At 51.1% G+C, this 24585-nt stretch overlaps 2 protein-coding genes across 3 annotated transcripts in view; one reads left to right on the forward strand and one right to left on the reverse strand.

The window, feature by feature from the left end:
* Positions 1 to 24585, reverse strand: part of LOC140898034 (uncharacterized) — a 302273-nt gene that overhangs the window by 65287 nt on the left and 212401 nt on the right. The gene's annotated exons all lie outside the window — the stretch shown is intronic.
* On the forward strand, positions 1278 to 22822 carry LOC140898075 (uncharacterized). The gene is made up of 6 exons (XM_073311535.2): positions 1278 to 1353; positions 1931 to 2057; positions 2760 to 2873; positions 3242 to 5353; positions 8857 to 8859; positions 19996 to 22822. The coding sequence occupies exons 2-6, from the start codon at positions 1931 to 1933 to the stop codon at positions 22077 to 22079; spliced, it is 4440 nt and encodes a 1479-aa protein (XP_073167636.2). The 5' UTR covers positions 1278 to 1353; the 3' UTR covers positions 22080 to 22822.

Consider the following 24585-nt stretch of genomic DNA (forward strand, 5'->3'; position numbering starts at 1 on the left):
TTGGCAACAGGAAAAAAGCAAAATCAGAAAGGTTTCCTACCAAGTGGGTATTTAAAGGAAAAATAAGTGATCTTTATGCAGAGATTATATTAGTAATCCTTCAACAGAGAGAAAGTGATCAACATCTGGGAGGGTGCAGTAAAATTCAGTCAGGGATAAAGGGGAACAGGTGTACCACAGTCAGGGCCGTCCTTAGGCATACGCAGCAGACATAGCTGCGTAGGGCACCATGAAATTTGGGGCCCCAACTGCCAAACTGCTCAATATCAGGACAGTCCCAATTTTATCGGGACATCTTGGGCCATAGGCGTGGGAACTTAATGGTTCAGGGGGTGCTGCAGCACCCTCAGGTTTTAGCCAAGGCATCACTGCTGGATCCCCGCTTCCTGTTTCCTGGCCTGCCGGCACCCCACTGCCAGCCCACCAGTGCAAGGCTCCCAGCTGCTGGCCCCCCTCTCCTGGGTCCCCTCTGCCAACTTGGGGAGGGGGGGCGGACAGGGGTAAGGGCACTGACTTTCAGCACCCCCACTATTCAAAGTGTTCCCTCAACACTGGCTGGGGCTCTGAAGTGCCAAGCCCAAGAGGTGCCGGGGCTCTGAAGTGCCAGGCCCAGAGGTAAGGGGGCTATGAACTGCCCAGCCTAGAGGTGCTGTCTGGGGCCCACCCCTGGGAAGCCCTGGTACAAATTAAGCACTGGAAAAACGACATTCCTATGTCTAGGGTGAGGTGTCACACAGAGTCAGTGTCCCCGGGAAATGTGTCTCCTGCTGCTAGGGCTCTGGGCAGCCTCTCTAGGACCAGGACCTCTCACCCCCTCGTGCTTGAGGATATTGGGGACCCTCTGGAACAATCCCCAATTTCCATTAGAAACGCCCCTTCTCCCCCCTCCCTGGGGTCTGGATGGATCCCTTCTGTCCAGTCACTAGCAGGGTGGCTTCTATGCACGATGCCCCCTTAGTACGGGGAAAAGCTGCCGGAGCCCAGGGTAGGTTGGGCCTCAAGGGGGCAGGCTCTGGGGCAGAGCGCTGCAGCGCGGTGGGTTGATCCCTAGGACCCAGGAGCGGCTGGGGGGCGGCTCTGGGGGGAGGATCGCGGGGCTCAGGCCCGGCCGCAGGAAGTGACTCGCAGCCGCTGCGGGGACTCTGGCTCCCGGCGAGATCCCCGCGCCCCGGCGGCTGGTGCTGGGAGCCCGGAGCCCGGAGCCCGGAGCCCGGGCTGCAGCCGGGAGAGGGGAACCTCCAGCCGGGCCCTGCCCGCTGCTCCCCGGGAGCCTCTCCCAGGGCAGAGCCCCCAGCCCGGCCAGGGCCCCTTCCCGGCCCGGCCCCTGCCCCGGGGGCCCCGCTCGGAGGGAAGGTAAGAGAGACCCGCCCCCCCCCGTCACCCCCGGGCTGCTCCCCGCGGAGCCGGCTGCGATTCCCTGCCCCGGGCCCGGGAAAGCTGCCGCCAGCCCCCGGTGTGCGCGGGGCGGGGGGAACCAGCCCGCGCCTGCAGAACAGGCCCATTGGCACGGCTGGGGGGCGGGGGGGGATTCCCCCTTTTCTGAAGCAGGAAACACCCCCCCCCCCCCGGGCAGGGCTGGGAAAACGGACCAGACTCCCAGTGCTGGAGCCTGACCCCACTGGCCAGAGGCTGCTGTGAAGTACAGAGGGAAGCTGTCCGGATTCCTGTCCCTGTCCCCGGCTCGGAGCTCTGCTTCCCGTCTCAGCCTGTGGCTGGCAGGCGGGTGGGAAATGAGAAGACCCTGCCCCGCTCCGTGTGCTGGGGGGGACAAGGAGCTCTCACCTTCTCCCACCCCCTGAAGCCTCCTGGCTGCTCTGAGCAGGGTGTGTGTCTGGGAGGGGGATTCTGCTTTTCTGGGTCTCCTGCCCCATGACTAGTGGGATTGTGGCTGGGGCAGCAGGTGCTGAGCGGGGGACTCTTGTTGTTCCAGATGCCGGTGACCTTCGAGGAGGTGGCTGTGTATTTCACCCAGGGGCAGGGGGCTCTGCTGGACCCCGCTCAGAGAGCCCTCTACAGGGATGTCATGCAGGAGAATTACCAGACGGTGACCTCGCTGGGTAAGTGATTCCTGTGTCCTCAGCTATTATAAGCCGTAGGGTCTGCGTGTCTGACTCTGCTCAGTTGGATTAGGAAGGAATGGGTCTCAAAGTGAAGTGCTTCTCAACCAGGGGCCCCTGTGGGGCCGCGACCAGGTTTCAGGGGGGCCGCCATGCAGGGCCGGAGTTAGATTTGTGGGGCCCAGGGCACAAAGTGGGAGCCCCATTGCATGGGGATGGAGCTAAAGCCTGAACAACTGAGCTTTGCGGGGTTCACCGGTCCTCTTGGGACAAGCTCCATCCATGGGGAGGGCTTTTGGTGCTGCAGGCTCAGGGATGCTGGGACAATTTGTGCAGTGGGGGGCTGAGAGCCATTGAACCAAACTGTAAACTCTGGATAGAATGGAAACCACTTCAAGCCAGGAGGTGCAGCAGCTCCCCTAGCACCACTAGATCCAGCACCGATGTGCTGGTTTGGAAATAGGCAGGAGTTTAACACCAGAGCTGCATGTGCCAGAAAGTCCGCCAGAGGTCATCTACCCTGAGAACTCCTAGTGAGTGCGTGAGAACTCTCCCCCACCCCACATGCCTGCTCCTTCGAAAGGGTCGGAGTTACCACAGTCCCATGTAGGCTCAGCTTAAACTCAGGGAATGTTCCTTCTGACAAATACTCTACCAATGCTCCATGCGCCCTGAGCTTCCCTGATTTCACCCCCTGTGCAGGATTCCCCATTCCCAAACCTGACCTGATCGCCCGGCTGGAACGAGGGGAAGAGCTGTGGGTCCCAGATCTCCAGGCTGGTGAGGAAAGGGAGAGTCTGAGAGGCACCCGCACAGGTGAGGAGTCAGGGAAACTGAGACAGAAACATCCGATGAGAGAAGGAAAAAGCTGGGATTCCTGAAATGTGCCATGAGCAAAAGCTCCCAGTTCTGCCCCATCTCACCCAGGTCAGGGCTGCAGTCAGCCCGTGTCATATTATGAAGGCAAATATCAGTCACGGCTTCCCACCTATCCTGTTAGCTGTTGGGAATTTCCTCCCTGACTTTCCTTCCCTGGGAGTGTTTGGGTGGGATGTGGAGGCAGAATCCAGTGTCTCTATCTCCCCAACAGTCACTGTGTTGTGTTTTCCCTCTTTGCTATTCCCCTTTCCGTCCCTTCTCCCCGGCACAGGCAGTGACTCCTGTCTGGGTTCTCTCTCTCCCAGCAGGTGATAGGACAGTGAGTGAGAACAAGGAGCAGAATCAGCAGGAGGAAGGTTCTGGGAAAGTGGAATCGCAGGAGATGGTTTTGAGAAGAGCTGAAGGGAATTTTTCCCAGTGCTTGGAACAAGGAAATGCCTGGGGAGATCGACACAGATCACCGATTCAGCTGGGAAACTATCCTGGGAAGAAACTTGATGAATCCATTGACCGTGGTGGAGGATGCAAGGATCCCAAGGAAACCACAGTCCAGCAGAAAAGTCACAGTGAAGAGAAACCTTACAAATGCCTTGACTGTGGGAAAAGTTTCCGTTTCAGTGCAAGCCTTATTAAACATTGGAGAACCCACACAGGAGAGAAGTCCTATAAATGCCTAGACTGTGGGAAAAGCTTCAGTGAGAAGTCAAACTTTATTATGCACCAGAGACTGCACATAGGAGAGAGACCCTATAAATGCCTGGAGTGCGGAAAAAGATTTAGTCAGAGATCACCGCTTATGGCGCATCACAGATCCCACACAGGAGAGAAGCCCTATAAATGCTTAGACTGTGGGAAAAGCTTCAGTAAGAAGCCATGTCTTATTATACACCAGAGAATGCACACAGGAGAGAGACCATATAAATGCCTTGAGTGTGGGAAAAGTTTTAGTCAGAGTTCACACCTTACTGCACATCGGACACTGCACACAGGAGAGAGACCCTATAGATGCCGTGAGTGTGGAAAAAGTTTTAGCAAAAGTTCATCCCTTATTCAACATGGGAGAATCCACACAGGAGAAAGACCATATAAATGCCTTGAGTGTGGGAAAGGTTTTATCGAAAGTTCATCGCTTACTAAACATGGGAGAATCCACACAGGAGAAAGACCTTATAAATGCCTTGAGTGTGGGAAAAGTTTCAATTTGAAATCAGCCCTTAATATACATCAGAAAACCCACACAGGTGAGAAACCCCATAAATGCTTGGACTGTGGGAAAACTTTCAGTCAGCGCTCACACCTTAATAAACATAGGAAAATCCACACAGGAGAGAGACCATATAAATGCCTTCAGTGTGGTAAAAGTTTCATTCAGCACTCAAACTTTATTAGACATCCATGTCTGAACACAAGAGAGAGACGCTATAAATGCCTTCAGTGTGAGAAAGATTTCAATGCGCGATCGGACCTTATTAAACATGAGAGAACCCACACCGGAGAGAAACCGTATAAATGCTTGGACTGTGGGAAAACTTTTGGTCAGAGCTCATACCTTATTAAACATAGGAGAATCCACACAGGAGAGAGACCATATAAATGCTTTGAGTGTGGGAAAAATTTTATTCACCACTCAGTCCTCATTAAGCATCAGAGAATCCACACTGGTGACAAACCCTATAAATGCCTCGACTGTGGGAAAAGTTTTGTTGACAGAACAAAACTTACTAGACATCAGGCAATCCACACAGGAGAAAGACCCCATAAATGCTTGGACTGTGGGAAAACCTTCATTCAGAAGTCACAACTTACTGTACACCAGAGAGTTCACACAGGAGAGAGACCCTTTAAATGCATTGAGTGTGGGAAAAGTTTTATTCATAACTCAAAGCTTACTACACATCAGAGAACCCACACAGGAGAGAGACCTTATAAATGCCTGGAGTGTGGGAAAAGTTTTATTCATAACTCAAAGCTTACTACACATCAGAGAACCCACACAGGAGAGAGACCCTATGGATGCCTTGAGTGTGGGAAAAGTTTTATGGAAAGTTCATCCCTTATTAAACATGGGCGAATCCACACGGGAGAAAGACCCTACAAATGTCTCGAGTGTGGGAAAAGCTTTATGGAAAGTTCATCCCTTACTAAACATGGGAGAATCCACACAGGAGAAAGACCCTATAAATGCCTTGAGTGTGGGAAAAGTTTCAGTTTAAAATCAACCCTTAATACACATCACAAAACTCACACAGGAGAGAAACCCCATAAATGCCTGGACTGTGGAAAAACTTTCAGTCAGCGCTCACACCTTACTCAACATGGGAGAATCCACACAGGAGAGAGACGTTATAAATGCCTTGACTGTGGGGAAAGCTTCAATAAGAGCTCAGAGCTTACCAAACATCAGAAAATCCACAAAGGTGAGAGACCCTAGAAATAGCTTGTCTGCAGGAAAAGATTCAATTTGACTTCACACATCAGTGATCAACACAACAGAGAGACCTTCAATGTGGGGGAAGCCTCATTTGGTGCTCCTGGAGTATCAGGGATCCACAACTCCGCACAGGGAGAAACCTCTGAGATGATCTCACTGTGGAAAATGCTCCAAGTGGAGCTGACATCAGAGACTCCTCCACACAGCAGGGAAATTCTCTCAGGGCCCTGACTAGGGCTGGCCATGGTGGCAAACCCATTTTCTCATTCCCACACACATCAGGGGCATTTGGCTCCCAAGGATCCAGCTGCCCATTGCTGGGGTGAGGATACAGCAGCATCAGCTGGTCAGTGACCCTCTGGCTCTGCCTGGTCTAAGCAAACCCCAGGCAGAGGAGAAGCCACGATCAGCCCGTGCTCCAGCCCTGGCTGCTGAGCTGATGGGCCAAAGGTGGGGGAAGGAAGAGAGAGAAACTCCTCTAGATGCTCCCTCTGCCTGGCTGAAGTTCCCCCGTCTCCCTTCCCCTCCCAGTTGGGATCCCCCTGCCATGCAGATGAGGAGAAGGACACTTGGGCCAGGCCACACCTTCACTCTAGACCCCTGTCCCCACCCCCCATCTTCCACCAGCCCCTGGGCTGTGCTCCTCCACTTACCTGGAGCTGTTCCCTGCAGGGGGAGTGTCCCTGGGGGCTGGTAACTCCTCCCCTCCCCCAATCCGCAAAGGTGTTGGGTTCTGGGGGAGCAAAAATTGAGGGACCAGGAGTATGGGTTTTGGGGAGGGAACTGGGGATTGAATGGTTGGGGCTGGGAAGCAGGAGGAGCTGGGTGCTGGGGTATTGAGTGTTTTGGGGATCATGGGATAAAAGATGAGGGAGAGCACAGGGGTAGAAAGGTGCTGCCTCTCCTCACTCTCCCCTTCTGCCCCATCTCCCTGCCCCTCTGCATTCACACAGCACCACTGAGAGGGGCTGATTCCCACGGAGCCATTTGGGGAAGGCCGAGAGATCCCACCTCTGCTTCCGAGCATTTATCTATGGTAGGAAATGTGGTCGGGATTAGCCAGAGCATCTCTGTGACCCTCCACCAGATTTCCGAGTGTAACCTCGCCCTGAGCATCTTATGTGTGAGGCTAAGATATTGTCATCAATATTTTTAGTAAAAGTCACAGACAGGTCATGGGCAAAAACAAAAAATTCACAGAAGCCCGTGACCTGTCTGTGACATTTACTAATAATATCCATGACAAAACGGGGAGAGAGAAGGCTGCAGCACCCATTGCTGCTGGGGCTCTGGGGTCCCATGGTGGCTGGGCAGTTGTGGGGGCTCTGTCTGGGAGCTGCATGGGCCCTCTGCCTCCTGTCGCTCAGAGCTCCAGGGCCCTGCCACCCATGGCAGCTGAGAGCTGTGGGGTCCCAGCCACCTGTGGCAACTCATACATCTCGAGGTCACCCCTGGGAGCCAGGTGCTGTGGGGTATCTTCACGGCCTGCAGCAGCTCAGAGCTCTGGGGGGCAGCTCTTTGCTACTGCAGGCAGCAGGGGGACCCCGCAGCTCAGAGCCACTACAGGCTGAAGTCACAGATTCCTTGACTTCCGTTACCTCCGTAACAAAATTGAAACCTTACTGACATGTTCTGACTCCCTCCCATTAGCAGAGTGAGTGTTAGTCCCTGAGTTCCCCCTGTGGGGCTGGATTGTCTCATTCCCAGCTAATCTCACATTTCTCCAGGTCCTGCTAACAAGAATTTAGTGTTTGTTCATTTTCTGGCTTATGCACCAGAATTAACTAGATGCTAAAAATGTGGAAGTAGTGACAGTAAAATGTGGTGGTTTACCTTCTGTGCTATTTCAGGGCTATGGGGTGAGTCTGAGGGTTTCCTTCCTTCCCCCATCACTGTCTGCTCTCTACACACCAGCCCCTACTCCGCCAGGGCTGTCTCATACCTGCATTGGGCGACTGCAGCTCCCAGCCCTGGCTCCACAGGCAAATTCCTCCTGAGCTGGTTAGGGAGGGTGTAAAATGAGTGGATGGGGGAGGAGCGAGAGACAGGTGGGAGAGGGTGGATGGGGGAGAGGCGAGGCAGGTGTGGGGCCTCAGGGGAAAGAGGTGGGGCAGGGCAGGTTCCAGCACTCCTGCTGGAGTGTCTCGGGTTTTTTAAATTAAAAAGTTGGCAACACAAGTTGCTTGCTGAGAGGCTGTGAAAAATATTAACAAACATACAAATATCACTTTTCACAGCAGCAGACTTACTAGCTAGCAATAAATACGTTACAATGATTTTGGTGTGTATCTGGGTAAGGGGTCCGTTGGCCCCTTACTGAAACTTAGTACGTTTTTTTGCTTGACCCTTTCCCAGAGCCAAAAGCCAGGGGAAGGGCCAATGGGAAATCAAGGCCCTGAGAGTAGTCCCCAGGGCCAATGGGGAGAGGCTAATGCTCTAGGTCAGCCTTGTTGACAGGGCAGGCAGGCCAATGAGGGAGTCAGGAGCCCGTTCTCTGTGTGAGCTGGAGCTGCCTGCCAGTGAAGGGCAGAGCTAAGGGGAGAGCAGCAGCCTGGGCTGGGCTGGACACAGAGCAGCAGCAGTGCTGAGGCAGAGGGGAGCTGGGGCTGGGGCTGGGCCAGTCTGGAGCCGGGTGCGGTGAGCAGCTGGGGAAAGCGAGGGGGACCCTGGGCAGAGGGCCCAACGTAGGGAGATGCCCCCAGCCAGGGGCCTCGCAGGCCAGACTTGGAGCGGGAGCATAACCCCGACAGGAGGAGACTGACGCTGGCCACCACCAGAGCATGTGTCAAATCTGCAGCATCCCTGCAGGACAGCCAGGGCCTGGGCAGGAGGCCTGGGATGTGGGAGGGATAGACTGTGAACTGCCCCGTTTGTCATTTCCCCTGTGCCCACAGAGCGGGGTACTGTGTTTTCCTTTTGCCTTTCCCATTGTTTTCCTTATTTTTTTTTAAAATTACTTTCTGTTTAATGAATTGTATTTGTTCTGAATGCTATGCAATGGTCAGAGAAGATGTCAGGAAAGCTTCCAGAATGAAGATAGTACCCTGCAGTGGGGACACTCTCACCCCTGTCCTGAGTGATCACAAGACTGGGGGTTGAGCCCCTCTGGAATCCTTGGCCCAACCTTGTCAGGGTTATGGGGACTAGAGTGGAAGAGGAGTCCTCGAGGTCCAACAGGCCTCTGGGTGAAGGGAGCGGGAGCGAGGATTCAGATTCTTCTGCTATTTGATTCCACTGGGGTGGGGTGTAAAAGCGAGGAAAGTTCCCCACTATAGTGGGACCATTCTCCCGCTTACCTCTGTGCAGGGATCAGCACCACCATGTTGCGCAATGGACAGTTGACAACATTACCGGACTTAGGGATGGACATTGGTGGGGGGCAAAAGGGGGCTCCGGGCTGAGGCAGGGATTTTGGGGAGGTATGGGTTCTGGAGTGGGGCCAGAAATTAGGGGTTCAGGGTGCGAGATGGGGTTCTGGGGCTGGAGCAGGGGGTTGGGATGCGGGGGGGAGAGTGAGGGCTCGGGCTGGGGATGCAGGCTGTGGTGTTGGGCTGGGGATGTGGGATTTGGGGTGGAGGAGGGGGCTCCAGGCTGGGGCTGAAAGGTTCAGTGTGTGTGAAGGAGCTGAGGGCTGGGGCAGGATGTTGCAGTGTGGGGGTGCGTGAGGGCTCCAGCTGGCGGTTCAGGCTCTGGGGAGGGGCTGGGGATGAGCAGTTTGGGCTCTAGGAGGGGGCTCCAGGCTGGGACCGAGGGGTTTGGAGGATGGGAGGGGGATCAGGGCTGGGGGGGTGAGGGCTCCAGTTGGGGGTGCAGGCTCTGGGGGGGGGCTGGGGATGAGGGGTTTGGGGTGTTGGATGGTGTTCCAGGCTGGGGACAAAGGATTTGGAGGGCGGGAGGGGGATCAGGGGCAGGAGTGTGGGGCAAGGGAGGTGTGTTCAGGCTCCAGGCAGTGCTTACCTCAAGCAGCTCCTGGAAGCAGCATCATGTCCCTCCTCTGGCTCCTACTCGAGCTGCCCCGTCTGCAGGGCTCTGAGCCGCGGAGTCAGTGCTCGGGGCGGGGGAAGGGAGGCAGCGTGCAGAGCCCCCTGGCCGAGCCTCCGCCAGCAACAGCAGGGAGGGGAGCCGCTTGTGGGGAGCTGCCTGGGAGCAGCCCCCAGAGACCTCAAAATTTTGACTGTGGACACTTTGCCAACACATTACAGCCCTCTGCCTATGTGCACATCTCATGGGTTTTGCTAAAGTTCATTAAGTGTTTTAGGGAAAAGTGTCAGAGCGGCCACCAGCCAGAGCTGCTGGCCGCACTCTGAGGCCACCAAAAATGTGGCCGTGAGAACCCCTGGGCTAGATGCTCAGGACGGGCCCTTCTGACCTTAGAGCCTGGGAGTGTAACAGGAGCCGGGCACAGGGATGCTGCAGAAGGGTTGATTGATCGCTAGGACCCAGGAGCGGCTGGGGGGCGGCTCTGGGCGGAGGATCGCGGGGCTCAGCCCGGCCCAGGAAGTGACTCGCCGCCGCTGCGGGGACTCTGGCTCCCGGCGAGATCCCCGAGCCCCGGCGGCTGGTGCTGGGAGCCCGGAGCCCGGGCTGCAGCCGGGAGAGGGGAACCTCCAGCCGGGCCCTGCCCGCTGCTCCCCGGGAGCCTCTCCCAGGGCAGAGCCCCCAGCCCGGCCAGGGCCCCTTCCCGGCCCGGCCCCTGCCCCGGGGGGCCCCGCTCGGAGGGAAGGTAAGAGAGACCCGCCCCCCCCGTCACCCCCGGGCTCCAGGGGGCGGGTTTGGCCCCGGGCTGCTCCCCGCGGAGCGGGTGCGATTCCCTGCCCCGGGCCTGGGAAAGCTGTCGCAGCTCCCGGTGTGTGCGGGGCGGGCGGGCTTGGGAGCCAGCCTGCGCCCTACTGTGGCTTGTACTTGTCTACTTGTATTAGGTGAATTTAAAAATGCTATTTCTTTTGTTTTTTTACAGTGCAAATATTTGTAATCAAAATAAATATAAAGTGAGCACTGTATACTTCACATTCTGTGTTATAATTGACATCAGTATATTTGAAAACGTAGAAAACATCCACAAATATTTAAATAAATGGTATTCTGTTACTGTTTAACAGCACAATTAATCGCGATTAATTTTTTTAATTGCTTGACAGCCCTAGTTGTAATTTGAGTTCAGTGCTGACTGATTTCATGGGCTGGTCTCAAAACTCCTTCCATTTGCTTTCATCCACCAACGGTGCTTGCCTTCCTGGGGTTCTCAAACTTCATTGCATCCTGGCCCCCTTCTGACTGGAAAAACTGCTACACAACCCCAGGAGGGGGACCGAAGCCTGAGCCCACTGAAGCCCGGGGCGGGGGGACAGCTCGGGCTTTGCTTCAGCCCTGAGCGGTGGGGCTCAGGCTTCAGCACCAGGCCACAGCAAGTCCAATGCCAGGCCTGGCGACCCCTTTAAAATGGGGTCATGACCCACTTTGGGTTGCTGACCCACAGTTTGAGAACCGCTGCATGGTTTAGCCAATTGTTATTTTGTCTCTCTACTTAGCACCCTAGTGCTTTTTCACATGTCCCATTTGTATATAGAACTTGATTCCCAAATATTCGCTAATGGCCAGAATTTTCAAGGTTCAAGGCACCTGGATACTTTTTAATATGCCACTAGTAGCCTAAATCCTTTTAAAAATCTGTCCCTAGTGGCGTTATAGTATCTTGTATGAATTGCTTCTCAAAAGGACATTTCTATGGTATTATTTACTAAGCATAGATATACAACCCCAAGATCGATTGACAGCCCCAAGAATTCAAACCCCATGAGTTATGCACCCAAAAGTCTAGAATTTAAATAAAGAAAAAATAAACTTTGTTTTCCTTTTATTTATCTTTTTATGTCTGAGCCTTTAGAGCATACTCGCTTCATACTTTTACTGCTACCCCTTCCAAAGGGTCCATATACTTATGTGGAGGAAAAATCTAGTAGGCCTAGACTAATAGGCCTAAAACTTTGGTCAAGGTAATTGTGTATATGAAGCATAAGAAGAGAGTGAGGAAAATTCCATTGTGGGGCAATTGCATCAGCACAACTTAAGAAATGTAACCATAACCGCTCAAAGTTAGAAAAGACCGTTAACCACAAAGGAAACACCTGTCAATAACAGGAAAAGCTGTATTCCAAATAAGGTAAAGTACTGTTAAAGCTTGCATTACATGCCAAATAAGGAAAAGACGCTCTTGATGAAAGTGTGCTTAACTAATTTTGGTTTTCAGCTATATAAGCTCCTGTATTTTCTGTTTACGGTAGAGCAGCTCCGGCTGACTCTCCCTGTATGTGCATGCTTGACTAAAGCTGGCCTCAGGCTTGTTCTGATCCAAAACACAATGCGTGGTTAATTTTCCACCACACCTAGAATGGCTGTACAATCCTGTAACATTCAATGCCATTTTGCCCTTCCGGGAACATTTGATTCCCCACCACCACTTGTAATTAACAATTGATTTAAAAACCTTATTTCTGTGAGTAACCCCCCATTCTGCACACACTGAAATGCACATTTTACTTTTCTATGATGTCATTTATTGTATGTATTGATGTTGATTTTTCTACAACATTTTTTATACTTCTAATAGCTTATTTTAAGTTCACAGCCTTTTATGGGTGCTACATTTTTTGTGGTGATACCTTTCAGGACTGTTCTTCATTCTGACACATGTACTAATTTGTCCGGCCAAAGTCAAAGGTTTTTTAAAATGAACTGTTCTGTTTCTCCTTTGCCTTAGTCAGGAAGGAGGACACAGTGCTGACCACACCTATGCTGTGGAGAAATTTACCATGCATTGTGTTTGGATCAGAACAGCCTGAGGCTCCTTTATTACAAGCATGCAGGGAGAGCTCTGTCGAAAAAGGGAACACAGAAGCTTATAGTATAGATCAAAACCGCATTTCGTTACACATACTTCCTTATTAATATTTTCCCTTATTAGGAATACAGCAAAAACAAGCTTTTCCTGTTATTCACGGTTTGTTCTTTTGCGGTTAACGGCTTTCCTAACACTAATTGTTGCAGTCACATTAAACAAGATTGGCTGTTGCAATTGTGTCTTGTCAGTAATTTTCCACACTCTCTCCTCCTGCCCCTTGACCACTTACACAGTTTTCTTGACCAAATTTTAGGCCTACTCTTATTTTTCCTTTACACCTAGTTTACCTTTTGGTGAAACTGAATTACTTTGCCTCTTTTATGTTTTCACAGTGGGACAGCTAATGCAGATTAGTTACCCCATGGTATAAACACCCATTGTCTTATAGACACAGACTATACTGCTGACTCCGATGTTAAATGAACGATTATTGTTGATGGGCTGAAAACTCTGGCACTGATTGTGTGGCTACTACTCCTGCTCCTTTGCCAGGCTCTGTGTCTGAATGTCTGCGCCCATTTGTGAGGGCAACCTTGGAAAACCAGTTGAAGCATTTAAAACTAAAGGAATTAGTAGGGGATTCCACCCCCTCCCCATAATTTCCCTTATTCCTTTCCCTTTACTCATTGAGGGCTTGTCTGCATGGTCTGACACTAAAGGTCTGAAGTTAATGCACATAAATTCTAGCACCTTAACCCCCTGTGTGGATGCTCTCATTCAGAATTAAGGTGGCCTTAATTTTGACAGTGGCAGTCAGGGTAACCACAGACCAGTGCAGGAAACCTTCCCCCAAAATTCTAATAATTATCAGACCTTTGATCTGTCTTGAACATTTTTAAAGTTTTGTATCATCCAGGTGTAACCCACATTAGGTTTTTCAAGTCCAAAAAGGAGGAGTGAAGCAGTGAGGCACTCATCTCACCTTTCCTGAGCATTGCGTTGGGTAGAAACGCCATTACGATATTTCACAGTTTTGGCCTGACAAAATTTCAATAAATGGGTTAAGGTTGAAATTTAAAGTGATCTGGCTCCTTCTCCCTGCCCTGCGCCGGTTAGGACATCTGTCCTGAGCAGGAGAATAAAGGCCGGATAGTGATGGGAGATCGTGCTGTGCAGGGATCCCCTCTATAAGCAACTTAGACAAAGTGGGGGCACTCTTCTCCCATGAGAACGAACCAATTGATTCACGGTTTTGGTGCTTTAAAATGTAAAGATTCCTCTTTGATCTCAGCCTTTAGATGCTTGCTCACCACATGCTATGCAAACTTTATCTCTTACTAGCTAAGCACTGCCGGAAAATGTAACTTAGACAGCATTGTCTGTTACCTCTGTCTTACATGAGGATAGTTACATCAATGAGTCTGTGGCTGCGATAGGTGTGAGGACGCACCCTGACAGGCATAGCATAGGTATTTTCAGCTCACATAAAACATTATGATGTGTCTCAGCACAGGTGCAGCGTGCGGGGCTGATCTCCTGGTTCAAAAGCATCCAGAAATAGGCTGTGGGTGTAGTTACTAGACATGCTCTGTATTTGTTTCCAAAGCTGTATAGGATGTCCACCTCGCAGGCTGCTCCCTCTTTATTCACCTGATAGCTGAGGCAATCAGAGCTTGGAGGGGAGATCTGTGTTTAAGACAGTCCTGTGTCATGGAGTCCCAGTCTCGGTGCTCTGGGACTGCTCTGAATGAAGCCAGGCAGGACTCTAGTACGGTGTGTCTCCCCTCAGGGCACACTGGAACCAGGGCAAGAAGCCTCCTCAGCTTCAGCACCTCGTGGGTCTGACATTGGAGCGTTCAGCACCCCGTCACACCGTGAGCTCTCAGCAGGGAGTCCACCTGGATGAGACACCTGGGGAAGCCTTACACCGTGCCCCTTAAAGGGGCCATGCACCCCAGCTCTGCAGTCAGCAGTGACTCCCAACCAGCTTGGAAAACAGAAGGGTTTGTTAGTCGTTGGGAACGCAGCACAGAACAGAGCTTGTTAGCACAGAAATCAGGATCATTCAGCAAAGTCCATCTTGGGGGGGATCCAGAGCCCTGGACTCTCCCCGCTGAGTCCCAAACCAGGACACTGACCCGCTTCCAGCTGCCCAGCCTCAGTCACACCCAGCTGCCCTCCTCCATGCTTTCTCTCTTTCCTGGACAAACAGGTCACCTGGCCTCCCCCTCTCTCTTTGTTCTCCAACACCTTTGCCTGGCTCCTTGCAGAGGACGGGTTCCGGCCACCACTTATGAGGATACAGAGTGTTCAGCCATTCTCTGTGCCCAGGGAACGAGCCTGCAGTCACCCCTGCCCTCTAGGTGTTGTCACAATGATCACACACCCTTGTGCCACCACCTCGAAGCTTGAGTAACACATCAGGGAAACTGAGGCACACACGCATTATTCCGAGAAAACATTAAGAACATTCCCACTTTGTCACACCCTGGGGTATCAGTGGGCTGCTTGGTGCAAGAGCAGTGCTTGGTGCACTGATCATAGTGTTGTGAAAGGAAGGAGACCCTGACATTCTTCACATCCGATGAACCCAGGTGCTTCTGCTACATACGGTCACATTACAGAGACTGAGGGCTGGATTCACAATGGCATGTAGGCACCCAGACCCTAGGCTAAACACATAAATCTGGTATTAGGTGCCTAAATCCCAGTTTAGGCTCCATGGAGCCATACAAAACTCTTGACAAACCCCCTAGGTGCCAAAGCTCACTCAGCCGTAGCTATATTTTCAGGGTAAAAGTTACCTGGGGAACCTTAGTTTCTCCCTCTGAGCATGCGCCCTGCTAACTTCTCCGGAACATCTGGATCTAGATATCGGTAATGGCTACCTCTAGGAAATTGTGCTGGCCGCCATTTGTGCTGTAACGCCAGCAGGGAGTCCCGGGGGTCAGGTGGATGTGAGAGGTTTTGCCTACAGGCCAGTGATGAATTAATGAAGCCCTACAAATCCCCACAGTGGCCTAGCAGGGACAGTTCCATAGGCGGCACCCTGGCTGGGGCAGACATAAGGGGGTTTTGTCTAGAGCCCAGTGACGGGTTAATCTGGCCCTGCGAATCACCAGAGGGAACTTGGCTGCAAAGCACTGACAACTGAAAACTTTGTTGCCCGAGTTAGGGGAGCGGGCTTTGTAGATTAGGCCCAGGGCTACTTACTCCTGTGGGAATTCTACTCCAAAATGATTAAAAATTATGCACCAAAAAATTAAAAATTCTGTGCATAATATTTTAAAATTATGCAAATCACACACAGAGTCAGTGTCACCGTGAAATGTGTCCCCTGACGTTCTGGGCAGCCTCTTTAGGACCAGGACCCCTTCACCCCTGAATCCTGGTTGATATTGGGGACTCTCTGGAACAATTGTTGGTCTCCATAGACATGTCCCTTCTCCCCCCTCCCTGGGATCAGAATGGCTCCTTTCTTTTGTCCCATTGACTTGGCTTTTATGGATGCTGCCCCCATAGTGCTGTGGTCAGGAGACGAGGAAGCTCTGAGGGGCAGGGTCTGGGGCAGGGAGGTTTCAGTTGAATGGGTTTATGGCTAGGGCCCAAAAGGAGCTGGAGTGATGTGGGAGTAATCAGTGGGCTCCCTCATTCCCAGCAGCAGGAAGTGAATGGCAGTTACTGCAGTAACTGGTCACTGCTGTGCAGAATCCCCATTCCAGGCAAAATCCCTGGCTGCAGACAGGAGAGGTTTATATTGTAAGGCAGGAACATTCCCGCTGCTCCCCAGGAGCCTCTCCCAGTGCAGTAACCCCAGCCTAGCCTGGGCCCCCTTCCCAGGGAGGGCACTGCTTGGAGGGAAGGTATGAGAGACCTTCACCCCCTCTCCCCTCTATGAGAGCCGTGCCTTAACCCGGGCTGCAGGGGGAGGAGGCTAAAGAGGTGCACCGGGATGTGTGGGCAGGAGGGGCGAACAGGGATGCATTAGGTGACAGGAGATGGGTGATGGGAATGCAGGGGCTAGGATGGGGGCAGGGAGGATGGGGCAATGCAGGGGAGTCAGGCTGTAGGAGGAGAATTATGGGGCTGAGGGGAACGAGTCTGCAATAGAGGAAAGATCTGAGGGGGGGCACTGTGAGGGAAAGGGAGGATGTGGGGAGGGGAGGCTGGAGGGAGAATGTGAGAGCAAGAGGAGACTGGCTGGGGAAGGCAGAGCCAGATGGCAGGGAGAAGGCAGAGGGGTGGAAAGAGATACAAGAGCAGCTCTCCCACCCCATGGGGTAGGAGAGGGTGAAGGACTTCCCCACCCAGCAGCCAGTGGGGAATTTTTTTCCTGGTCCTGGTCAAACAAGCATGTGAGGTGAGGAGACTGTCCCCTCAGGGCTCAGAAACTACAAAGCAAATATCCACAGGCAGCCTCCTCCCCTCCGCGCACACCCTGCTTCCAATTTATGATTTGATTTAAAAATAAAAAGGACACACTCCTCCTGATTTGGGGTCTATCTCCTGAGTGTTTGGGGCTGCTCAAGGCCCTGGTTTGATTTCCATGCAGAATTCAGATCTCAGCCAGACCCCTTGTCAGACTGGAGTAACTGCTGGTTGTGGCAGGCAGATGGGCCAGTGAAATTAGCCTCTGCCTGCCTGGATCTGGGGGCTGCAGGGGCAGGACAGAGAGACTCATCCTTATCTGGTTATTGCCAAAGGAGGGCTCTGGTTATTGCTAAAGGAGAGGAGGATGCTGGTGTGCGTCTCTCTCCCTGCTCATGCTATCAGCGCTCTGGAGTTGAGCTCCCTGGCTCACAAGCTGCTGCCTCCTCCATTTTGACCGGGGACTCCAGATTGAGAAGCTGCTTCTTACCCAGCAGAGGAGAGACATCTGTTACAGCCCCTCTGTGCCCAGCCTAGGTGGGGACTTTCTCCGGTGGCTGGAACCAGTCCCTGGGGCATCCCCTGGCTCTTCGGTCACCAGCTCCTCAGCTGGAACCTGCAAGTGATGGAGAGACCCGGGGGACAGGGCTGGGGCCGGGCAGGAAAATGACTCTGCACAAAGGCCCCCTTTTAGGGACCTGCTGGTGAGTTTGGCCTACGTGGGGAGGGGGCTCCCTGTGTGTCTGCAAGTCCCAGAGCTGCCGTGCCCATGGACACAGCCAGGTTCAAACCCCTGTTAGCAGTGGCAGATCTGCCTAATGAGAGCAAAGGCCCACGTCAATGGGGCAGTCAGCAGTTCTCCCAGGGGGAGGGAAGACGATAAAAAGGGAGAAAGGAGAGACTGGAAGGGGCAGCAGGAGCAAGAAGTGGGGAGGGAGTTTGCCAGGTCCAAGACCTGTCTGGATCCATTCCCTGCACCCCCAGGGCAGAGTGACTCTCCTGGGAACAAGGCGAGGAGCTGCGAGAAGAAAAGCCAGTTGCTGACTCTGCTGAACACCTCACTATCTGGAGAGAAGGGGGGTAGCTTTAGAGGGGGTTACACGATAATGTCATGGGGAGCCCCCAAAGTGGTTCTTTCGATTTCCTCTTTTTCTAGCATTTGGCACAGAGATAATCTTACGGGGAGGGTTTAAAAGTGTCCCTGGTGGGTTTAGTTCTGCTGGGTGGGGCCTGACCTGGCAGCATGGCAGAGTCCAGAGCATGTGTCTGCAGGGACGGAGCCTGGGGGGAATCGGGGTGTGAAATGGACTCGAGCTGCTTCTGTAACCTCCCCCCATCACCCCTCTCGCCCTGACAGGCTGAGGAATCACGTCCAGATTTCGCTGCAGATCGTCCGGACTTCCAGGGGACAGGGAAGGGAAATGGTTGTGATGGAGCCAGCTCAGGTAGGGGATTTTCAGGGAGCTGCAGGGGAGTGTTGTAGAGGGGGAGGGGCAGGAAAGACTCAGGATGAAGCAGGGAGGGGACAGGCTGTGATAAACCTGCTGATATTCTGAGTAGGTCCATTGACGTGGGGGAGGGGGTGGAGAGACACTCCCCCATTTCTCAAAAAGGACACAACCCCCTTGGGCAGGACTGGAAACATTTTCCAGACTCCCAGTGCTGGAGCCTGAACCCACTAGCTAGAGGCTGCTGTGAAATACGAAGGGAAGCTGTCGAGATTCCTGTCCCTGTCCCCGGCTCAGAGCTCTGCTTCCCGTATCAGCTTGTGGCTGGCAGGCGTGTGGGAAATAAGAAGACCCTGCCCTGCTCTGTCTTCTGTGGGGGACAAGCAGCTCTCACCTTCTCCCCACCCCCTGAAGCCTCCGGGCTGCTCTGAGCAGGGTGGGGGAGGAATTCTGCTACACTGGTCTTCCCAGAGCTTCCGTGATGATTTTATTTTTTCTTTCTTCCTTTCCCGTGACTAGTGGGATTGTGGCTGGGGCAGCAGGTGCTGAGTGGGGGACTCTTGTTGTTCCAGATGCTGGTGACCTTCGAGGAGGTGGCTGTGTATTTCACAAAGGGTCAAGGAGCTCTGCTAGACGCTGATCAGAGAGCCCTCTACAGGGACGTCATGCAGGAGATCTACGAGACTGTGACCTCACTGGGTAAGGGATTCCTGTCCCCTCAGTTATGAGAAAATGTAGGGCCTCCATTGCTGAATCTGGTCAGGTTCTTCCCTGGTCAGTTAAATTGAAGGGGAATGGGTTGTATAATCCACAGCTGCCCTGTGAGAGAGACCTGCATCTCCATACCCTCACCAATGGGATAAGGGTGTCAAACCTAATGGACATGTTAAACCATCCCCATCCATCCAGCTTTCAAGGGGGAGAAGCCGTGTATTGTCCCATCTATATTGTTTCTCATTCATACAGATAATCCCTGTTCACCTGCCTCCTTGGGAATCACTCCAGCCATAGGGAAGGCTCTGCAGCTTTAGAAATAGGCCGGGGTTCTCTAGAGCTGTGTGTTTGTCAGCAAGGCCCCCAAAGTGCACAGATCCTGGGAACTGCTAGTGAGGGCGTAACAGTTCTCCCCAGATGTCTCCCCCCACCAAGGGGGCTCAGTGACCATGTTCCCATCCCCTTGGATTCGATATTCTCCCAGCACAGCACCGGGACATGGAATGCCCTTTATGACGGACACTCTCTCTATGCTCCATGCATCATAATCTGGTCTGATTTCACCCCCTGCGCAGGGTTTCCCATGCCCAAACCTGAGCTGATCGCCCAGCTGGAACGAGGGGAAGAGCCGTGGGTGCCCGATCTCCAGGCCTCGGAGGAAAGAGAGATCTCAAGAGGCGCCCGCCCAGGTGAGGACTGACATAGAAACCATCTGGCGAATGAAGGAAAATGTTGAGAATCCCAAAAATGTGGTGTGAGTAAAAGCCCTGAGTTCTTCCTCATCTCACCCAAAGCAGGGCTGGAGTCAGCAGATATCGCTCATGGCTCTCCACCCGTCCTGTTAGCTGCACAAGTTTCCTTCCCACTTTTCTTTCTCTCTGAGTGTTTCGGGGGGATGTGGAGGCAGAATCCAATTGCTCAGTCTTCACAGCATTTGCGCGTTGGGTTTTCTCTTGGTGTTATTCCTCTTTATCCCTAGCACAATGACTCCTCTCTGGATTGTCTCTCTCCCAGCAGGCGATGGGAAGGAGGAGGAGAATCAACATGAGCACGTTCCTGGGGAAGTGGAATCACAGGAGACCTTTGTGGGAAGAGCTGAAGGGAATTTTTCCCAGTGTTTGGAAGAGGGAGAAGCCTGGGGAAATTGGCACAGGTCAGAGAAGCTGCTGGTTAACTACCCAAGGAAGAAAGTGGATGAATCCATTAAATGTTGGGAAGGAGACAAGGATCCCACAGCCCAGCAGACAAATCCCAAGGAAGAAAAACCCTATCAGTGCCTCAAATGTGGGAAAGGATTCATTCTGAGATCACACCTTGTGACACATCAGACAATCCATACTGGACAGAAACACCTTCAATGCTTGGACCGTGGAGAAAGCTTCAATAAGCACTCAGACCTGAATAACTATAGGAGAAACCACATGGGAGAGAATCCCTATCAATGCCTCGAGTGCGGGAAACGTTTCAGTGGAGAGTCAGCTCTAATTATGCATCAGAGAATCCACACAGGAGGGAAACCCCATAAGTGCTCAGACTGTGGGAAAGATTTCACACGTAGATCAGCCCTTGTTATACATCAGGCAATCCACACAGGAGAGAGACCCCATAAGTGCTTGGACTGTGAGAAAACTTTTATACGTAGGTCAGACCTTGTGAAACATCAGGCAATCCACACAGGAGAAAGACCACATAATTGCTTGAATTGTGGGAAAAGTTTCATGTGGAGATCAGCCCTTACTCAGCATCAGGCAATCCACACAGGAGAGAGACCGCATAAGTGCTTGGACTGTGAGAAAACTTTTATACGTAGGTCAGACCTTGTTAGACATCAGGCAATCCACACAGGAGAGAGACCACATAATTGCTTGAATTGTGGGAAAAGTTTCATGTGGAGATCAGCCCTTGTTCAGCATCAGGCAATCCACATAGGAGAGAGACCCCATAAGTGCTTGGACTGTGAGAAAAGTTTTATACGCAGGTCAGACCTTGTTAAACATCAGGTAGTCCACACAGGAGAGAGACCCCATAAGTGCTTGGGCTGTGAGAAAAGTTTTCTACGTCGGTCAGCCCTTGTTAGACATCAGGCAATCCACACAGGAGAGAGACCCCGTAAGTGCTTGGACTATGAGAAAACTTCTATACGTAGGTCAGACCTTGTTAAACATAATTGCTTGGATTGTGGGAAAAGTTTCACAAATAGATCAGCCCTTGTTAGACATAAGGCAATCCACACAGGAGAGAGACCCCATAAGTGCTTGGATTGTGGGAAAAGTTTCCTGTGGAGATCAGCCCTTGTTCAGCATCAGGCAATCCACACAGGAGAGAGACCCCATAAGTGCTTGGACTGTGAGAAAACTTTTATACGTAGGTCAGAGCTTGTTAAACATCAGGCAGTCCATACAGGGGAGAGACCACTTAAGTGCTTGGATTGTGGGAAAAGTTTCCTGTGGAGATTAGCCCTTGTTCAGCATCAGGCAATCCATACAGGAGAGAGACCCCATAATTGCTTGGATTGTGGGAAACGTTTCACAAACAGATCAGCCCTTGTTAGACATCAGGCAATCCACACAGGAGAGAGACCCCATAAGTGCTTAGACTGTGGGAAAAGTTTCATGCAGAGGTCAGACCTTGTTAAACATCAGGCAGTCCATACAGGAGAGAGACCACATAAGTGCTTGGATTGTGGGAAAAGTTTCCTGTGGAGATCAGCCCTTGTTCAGCATAAGGCATTTCACAGAGGAGAGAGAACCCATAAGTGCTTGGACTGTGAGAAAAGTTTTATACGTAGGTCAGACCTTGTTAAACATCAGGTAGTCCATACAGGAGAGAGACCTCATAAGTGCTTAGACTGTGGAAAGAGTTTCAGAGACAGATCAGCCCTTTTTAAGCATCAGGCAATCCACACAGGAGAGAGACCCCATAAGTGCTTGGATTGTCAGAAAAGTTTCACAAACAGATCAGCCCTTTTTAAGCATCAGGCAATCCACACAGGAGAGAGACCCCATAAGTGCTTGGACTGTCGGAAAAGTTTCACAAACAGATCAGACCTTGTTAAACATCAGGCAGTCCACACAGGTGAGAGACACCATAAGTGTTTAGACTGTAACAAAAGTTTTACGTGGAGATCAGTCCTTGTTAGACATCAGGCAATCCACACAGGAGAGAGACCCCATAAGTGCTTGGACTGTGAGAAAAGTTTTGTACGTAGGTCAGACCTTGTTAGACATCAGGCAATCCACACAGGAGAGAGACCCCATAATTGTTTGAATTGTGGGAAAAGTTTCACACAGAGATCACACCTCATTAAACATGGGATAATCCACACAGGGGCTAAACTTCTGTGACACACGGCCAGAAAGGGTTAAGAAACTTGCAAAATAATTGACCCAGATTCAACTTTTAGAGACATATTCAAAAATTCTGTAAATGGTAAATACAGCCATTCCACGTTAGATAGACTAGAACTTTGAAATGTAAACTTTATTTTTAAAGACCTGGAAGAAGATGGTAACTGTAGTAGTCTGTGTTTACTTTTATCTTGTTAGAGGTTAACAGTGTAAACAAACGGTTCCTGTCTAGGGCTGTATTCTGTTGTCAGAGATCAAAAGGGAATATTAACATTTAGATGAAACTTGGGTGTAATAATGTCATTGTCTGCATGTCTCTTTAAAGTCTGTGGTTAACTGTCTATGAACTGCTTTATGGATAATTACCTTATGTTAATCCCTGTAATTAATTACCTGTGACGTTTAGGAAATAGAAGCTTACTTCAAACGCTTATTGTTCACCCAAGGACTGCCTGCTGATGAGAGACAGCAAAAATCTCTAGAAAAACTCTTGGGACCTGATCCTTTTATCTCAGTTCTTCTTAAACGTTATTTGGGAGGGAGTTTGAGTAGTAAGACTGAGATCTCCAGTCCAGCTGGACCCCCCTGATATTGAACATTTGGACATTGGACTAGAACGTGATGAAATGATTCCGAAAAGGACTCTTTGCAATTGTAAAGCACCATCTCTGCAGTGAAACTGCCCTAAGGACTCTGTTCATGTCTGTGTATATAATGATCTTTTAACCAATACTCTCTCTCTTTTCTTCTTTTAATAAATCTTAGTTTAGTTAATAAGAATTGGCTGTAAGCGTGTATTTGGGTAAGAACTCTAGTGTTCACTAACTTGGTGGGTAATGTGTCTGATCCTTTGAGATTGGTAGAACTTTTTATATGATGAACAAACCCCACCATATTCACTGGACTGTCTGGGAGGGAGCCCCAGACTGGGTTGCTTCAAGGGAACTGTGCTTTCGCCTCTGTGTAGCCAGTAATGTATTGTAGAAGCTGTTTTGTTGCTGGCTTGGTGAATTGAAATATTGGAATATCCACCAATTTTGAGGATTGTCTGCCCCATTCTTTGCAGTTTGCCCTAACTGAGGAATCTCAGTGTGCCCCTCAGGACACTGGTAACAACTTCACAAATGCCTTGCCTGTGGGAAAACGTTTCATTCAGCGATCGCACCTCATTAAACATCAGAGAATCCACCCAGGTGTGAGAGACCCTAGGAATAGCTTGACTGCAGGAAAAGACTCAATCCGAGCTCACACATCCGTGACCCGCACAACAGAGAGACCTTGAATGTGCGGGAAGCTTCATTTGGTGCTCCCAGAGTATCAGGCATCAGCAAATCCACGCATGGAAGAAACCTCTGAGATTTTTTCAATGTGGAAAATGTTCGACATGGCACTAACTCCATACTGCACACCAGAGACTCCTCCATACATGGGGGAAATTCTCTTAGTGCCCTGACTAGGGCTGGTCACAGTGGTCTTGTTGGGATTAGCCAGTGCATCTGTGTGACCCTCCACCAGATTTCCTGGTGTAAACTGTCTGACGCTGGGAGAACAGCTGCCAGCACATGCCAGAGCCCTAGACCAATTCACTTGTGTATTAGGATAGATCAAAGTGATTGTGAAATGTATAAGAGGGTATTTGGTGTTTAAACTTCATGACAACTAATGGGACATTACTTGCATTGTTTTCACTTAACTATATCTTGTTATAATGTAGTAGCGAACATTTCCATAGTGTATACCCCTGTAACTAAATAACCCATCAAATGAGGAAGAAGCCTCATGGAATACAAATGAAGAACTTGAACAGAAAAGAGCTAATTTGAAGAAAGTGGGTGTTGTGTGTGAGGATCAGGACTGGGAGCAACGTAATATGATGTGATTTTTGTTTAAGTGATCTTTTATCACAAAGTCCAGTTTGTTTAGGTGGCAAGACAGACTGGAGAGTCTGAGGGGACTGTCCATGAGTCTAGGGTAAGACTGGGATAGTGATCCAGGAGTTCACATTTGTCACTAGTTTGGTGAAATCTAATTACAGAACACATCACCAGCTTGGGGTATCTACCCGTTTTTCTGCCAGACTGCCTGTAGGTTGGCACTCATAGCTGTGAACCACTCCAGAGAGCGTGACAAACTCCCCCTGAGCATCTTATCTATTCTGATCCCCTCCGTTAGCAGAGTGATCGTTAGTCCCTGAGTTCTCTCTCTGGGGCCGGATTGTCTCATTTCCAGATAGTATCACATTACCCTGGGCCGTGCTGAAAAGCATTCAGTGTTTGTACATTTTCTCCCTTATGGGCCAGAATTAAACAAATGCTAAAAAAGTGGGAGCAGGGACAGTAAAATGTGGTGTTTTAGCTTCTGTGCTATTTCAGGGCGATGGGGTGAACCCGAGGGATTCCCTCTTTCCCCCAGCACCGTCACCCTTCACACTCAACACAGCAGCTTCTGTCCCAGCAATGGAGAGTTTTATCCTGTCCCCGTTCTACCCCTGCACCTCCCAAGG

This window comes from Lepidochelys kempii, chromosome 14, assembly GCF_965140285.1.
Source record: "Lepidochelys kempii isolate rLepKem1 chromosome 14, rLepKem1.hap1, whole genome shotgun sequence".
NCBI classification, from domain to species: domain Eukaryota; kingdom Metazoa; phylum Chordata; order Testudines; family Cheloniidae; genus Lepidochelys; species Lepidochelys kempii.